Below are 4,938 nucleotides of genomic sequence, written 5' to 3' on the forward strand. Positions count from 1 at the left end.
TGTAGGAATGGCACTTAATAATGATGCGAAGATGGTTTTCATTGAGAAATATATGGATGCAGCGAATGAAAAGAACCGCGAACTCATTAAAGAAAAGATGACTCTGTGGGTGAATAGTTGCGATGCAAGGAATGAAGCTGCGAGGAACTCTGCACGGTTATATTTTTCTGATGACTCAGATAATGTCATCGCTGAAACGCAAAATAATTTTGCCGAGATGGAAAGGGCTGAACTTGATTGTAGAAGTGAACTAGGTAGGCAAATAGCATTTTATGCAACTATGCTAGAATATCGTTAGATGGACTTGAATAGGCCTGGACAGATCATTGACTGGGCAATCAATGAAGCTATGTCCCCGATACCGACCCAGGCTGCTCGTTGGGATTGGGTTCTTGAAATACCGGGTGTCATCTATTGCAACCCTGGACCAAACAATGACATTCAGTTGGAACATATCCCGCTAGATTATGAGCCCGACTTATCGCTGCTATATATCGACCCAAGCTCCTCGATGCTACCTACCGACCCAAGTTCCTCGGTGCAAGATGGGGCCAATGCAAGCAAGAAGAAGAAAAAGAATGATTCACAGAAGAAAAATAAGAAAGAGAATTCATGCAAGAAGAACTCGAGGAGTTGAACTATGTGATGTTCTATGTCATGGAACTAAGTGATGTTGTATGTCATTTGAACTATGTCCGTTAAAGTTTGTACTGTGTATGTCAGTTGAACTATGTAATGCTTATGTCGTGGATCTAAGTTATGTTATATGTCACGAATTTGAGACCGTTTATTTATGAGTTTCCAAAAAGTTTGTTCTAATTTGGGATTTGTCGTGGATCTAAGTTTTGGCCATATCCAGAAAGGTGGAATTGCTGTGGCTCATCTGCATACCAGGACGCCAAGGTTCCTGGCATCTAGGGGCAAAACGCCAGAGACCATGGCGTCTAGCCTGTACAGAAACTTCAACATAACAGCAAAACGTAAGGATGATAGCAACATTAAGCATAACAGCAAAAATGACAGCAAAACTAAGCAATATTTTCAGGATGATAGCAATAAGGTATCATAGTTCACGCCATCATAGCAACACAACAACATGAAGGTAGCAAAGTGCACTCCATAAGTGCAAATTAAACACAAGTCCAGGTAGCAAAGTTCACGAATCAAACATAACAAAGTTCACGAATCAAACATAACAAAGTTCGCGAGAATCTAGTATTAACTAATTCACTTCTTCCTTCCTCTTTTGCTGCGCGGCGTGCGTTGTGTGGGCTGTGATGGCTCAGGCGCATCATCCATTTGGGACATCCCTAGCACCTCCTCTTCGTCTTGATTGTACTCCTCTTCATCTTGCTGCGCCTCCTCTTGCTCTGGCTCTTCTTGCAGTTGCTCCTCTTGTTGTTCCTGTTGCAAGACAAGACGAAGACAACGTCTATTGTCCCGGCTAGTAGAAGCTCCAGCCGTGAGGACGGCTTTACTTCCATGGCAAGAGAGCATAGCTGCCATCTTGTGGAATCGACTCACGAAACTCTGCAACATAACAAAGATGCAATACTAGAGTAAGTCAAAAGTGTGCAAAGATGGAGGTTTTTGAATAGAGGTAACATATACCTTCATTGTTTTCCTAAGAGATTTCTCAGATGATCCACTTCCCTCATCTTCACCAAGTGCTACACCAGCCTCGTTAACACAATGCAATAACTCCATGCCCTGCAAAATGAAGATCACGAAAATTATCTTTGAAGTACATTTAAATGCACTCGAAGTAGGTTCTAATTGTGTGGAGCATACCACTCGGTCGTGTAGTTGTGCATAGTCAAGTTGTGTCCCTTCGTTGTCTCTCGTTTGTACATTGAAGTCCATATACCCGCTCTCACGATCCAACTCTTCCAATTCCGAACGGTTCCAACCGGGCTTTAGCTTCAACCGATAGCGTCTCGCAAGCCACTTCAGGTGCTCTTCGTATACTGAATCACTATGTTGTCTTCTTTCCTTCTCCACTAGGGCCACTCTTTGATTCCACAGACTTATCCACTCGGAGTGCTTGATGGCCCAAGTCGAAGTTTCCGGGTTATTCTTTCGACTAATTCTGCAAATTATGGACAAGATGAAAGCATTAGCAAGAAATGTATTTCATAATGCTCTACTATATATCCAAAGCTACAACTATCTCACCGATGCAGAAATTGGCTTGTCTCGAAACTCTCATCCCTTGGTGTCCCTTGCCTTCTCCCAAATTGTCTTGCGACACGGTATGGGTAGTGCCACTCGACAGCATAGAAGCATATCAGTGGGCATCTCGCGCGCCAAATATTCCTGTCACGTGTGCACATCTCGTTCAGCCGGAAAGCATAATCGGCATCATATGGTTCCCAATCGACCTACAACACAAGATGATACTAGTTAAGTACACGGTTCCATCACAATTGATGTGCTCTTACGTAAGTTATCATTACCTGCTTATGAGTCAACATATCCAGCTCGTTGATGTAGCATTTGTATCGCGCAACCGAGCTGCCTGTGTACACATTCGCCATCTCCCAACAGTAGGCGATGGTCGGAAACCGCCAAGGATGTTCTCCATACCTCCCGTCATGTGCGACCCATCCTTCAGGAGGTGTCTTGTTTTTCTCGGGGCGTCCAACGGGCATCCGCTCCCACATCCAAACCTGAAGGCACCAAACAAAGCCACCCATACCAGATGTGCCCTTCTTCCTACGACATGCCTCGTCGAGCTGCAAATTCAGAAATTGTTGATAAGAGGTCCGCGAAATTGCAAATGCAAACAAATTGACAATTTGGTTACTAATTACCTGACGATATAAGTATGCTAGTGCTCCTGAACCCCAACTGTTGCCGGTCAAAGCTTCTCCATTGATTGGAAGGCCACTGATCATCGCCATGTCCTCCAAGGTCACGGTCATCTCTCCACATGACAAGTGGAACGAGTGTGTCTCTGGCCTCCAACGGTCAATAAGTGCGGTCATCGCCGCATGGTTGATCGATGGAGCGTGTCGCTTGAACTGAAGCATGAACGGGAGAAGGCCCAATCTCTCGAAGTAAGGCTCATACCGCTCGTCGCACGACCAGTCGTGGGCACTATAACCCCTCATGCGCATAGGTGTTAGTTCCTGCAAAATAGCATTGCATTATGGTTAGTGCCTAGCAAAACTGATAAGTAATAACCAAGAATTCAAATAGATTGAGTCTTACCCCGTTATTCTCAATGTCCCGCGCACGATGGTCTTTGTCGTACCCTTTATGAAGACCGTCGTACCACCGTTCCCCCGCCATCCAACAAATCAAGCATGAACAAATGAAACATACATAACACTATATGACATCCTACATATCATATTTTTGGCATAACAATATCAACATAAATGCATATCTCAATGGCAACATAACAAAACCTGTTTATCTATATATGACAAAATCTGAATGCACGGGGCAACATATCTCAATGTCAAGATAACAAGACCAATTATCTATATATGACAAAATTTCAATGGCAACACAACATAACAAAGTCTCAATATAACATCCTAATTATATGACCATATCTCTATAAGAATCAAGCATACAAAATACACAAATATGTTAGAATTATATTTCAAGCAATCATCTATCTAAATCCATATACATAGCAACTAAAATTAAAATGCCCAACCCTATCACAAATGCCTTCTCTTCCCAATCCTACCATATAAACACATGCCAACTCTTCTAAAGTATACAACATACCTACATGACCAAGCCATGGACTCCCCTTTCTCAAAAAAGTGCAAAGAATACTAATCCTAGGGTTCTAACAAGCATGAACAACTATGAATTAATGCTGCCAAAATACAAATTTTGAACCCAAAATAATCGGAGGATATGGTGGAGAATACCTCAAGGAAGATGGGGAGGCTCAGATCCACACTTTTGATGAAGAAAATAAGCGATTTGGGGTTGATTTGGGTTAGGGGAGGAGAGAAGCGGAGCTTCTGTAGCCGCCGCCGCGAGGAGGAAGACGCCTCGAGCGTCTGGATGGGTTGGGCTGCACCCGAGCCGGCTCGGGCCGGTTTTCTGCTCTCCAGGGGTAAACGCCAAGACCCATGGCGTTTAGCCCTTTGCCACGTCGGACGGTCAAACTGGCTGACCAAGGAGGTGGGCCAGTGCCAAATGCCAGGGTCCGCGGCGTCCTCAGTGCAATCAGAACGCCGCGAATGTTGGCGTCTCGGTTTGGGTTAGATACGAAAAAAGTTTCAAAAGCGGGTCAAATCGTGCTAAAGTTTGCCACATGGGTCAAAATAGTGAAAAAACCCTATGGAGTAAGTTTTTCCTTATGTGCCCCAGTTTAGACTCGTGAGGGTATGGAGTAAGCTTGATGATTTCTTTTCTTTGCATCACAATTTATACTCGTAAGTTGTTGGAGTAATTTTTTTTTGTGCCTCAGTTTAGACTCGTGAGGGTATAGAGTACTTTTTTTCTTATGCATAGTAACGCTTAAGGAATTTCCCATTTACCGGTGCCGGCGAGTATTTCCCATCTGGTGATATGATCCTATACGCGCCCCTAGAATAAACCTCTTTTATGAGAAAAGGGCCTTCCCATTTTGGTTCAAATTTTCCTTTCATCTGCCGCGTGATAATCATGGGACGAATGACCGCGAGTACTAGATCTCCTTGTTTGAACGACCTTCTTTTGACTCGTTTGTCGAATGCTCGCGACATCCTATCTTGGTATGCCTCAAGATTTTGCAAAGCTTGAAGTCGTCTTCCTTCTAGTCTTTCCAATTCATCGAGGCGTAATAGTGCTGATTTTTCCTCTGACAATTTTTCATGTGTAGCGACTCTCAGTGACGTGATCTGTACCTCCAAAGGTAGAACTGCTTCACCTCCAAATACTAGGGAATAAGGTGTCATTCCTGTCGGCGTGCGTGTTGTGGTTCTA

General features: G+C 43.8%; 1 protein-coding gene across 1 annotated transcript; it reads right to left on the reverse strand.

The window, feature by feature from the left end:
- Positions 1–1,059: 1,059 nt before the first annotated feature.
- On the reverse strand, positions 1,060–3,294 carry LOC119308917 (serine/threonine-protein phosphatase 7 long form homolog). Its single transcript, XM_037585072.1, has 7 exons — positions 3,214–3,294; positions 2,814–3,131; positions 2,457–2,735; positions 2,176–2,381; positions 1,792–2,089; positions 1,612–1,710; positions 1,060–1,530 (listed from the first exon to the last, which is right to left on the reverse strand). The coding sequence occupies exons 1-7, from the start codon at positions 3,292–3,294 to the stop codon at positions 1,228–1,230; spliced, it is 1,584 nt and encodes a 527-aa protein (XP_037440969.1). The 3' UTR covers positions 1,060–1,227.
- Positions 3,295–4,938: the final 1,644 nt, after the last annotated feature.

Source organism: Triticum dicoccoides, chromosome 5B (genome assembly GCF_002162155.2).
Source record: "Triticum dicoccoides isolate Atlit2015 ecotype Zavitan chromosome 5B, WEW_v2.0, whole genome shotgun sequence".
NCBI classification, from domain to species: Eukaryota; Viridiplantae; Streptophyta; class Magnoliopsida; order Poales; family Poaceae; genus Triticum; species Triticum dicoccoides.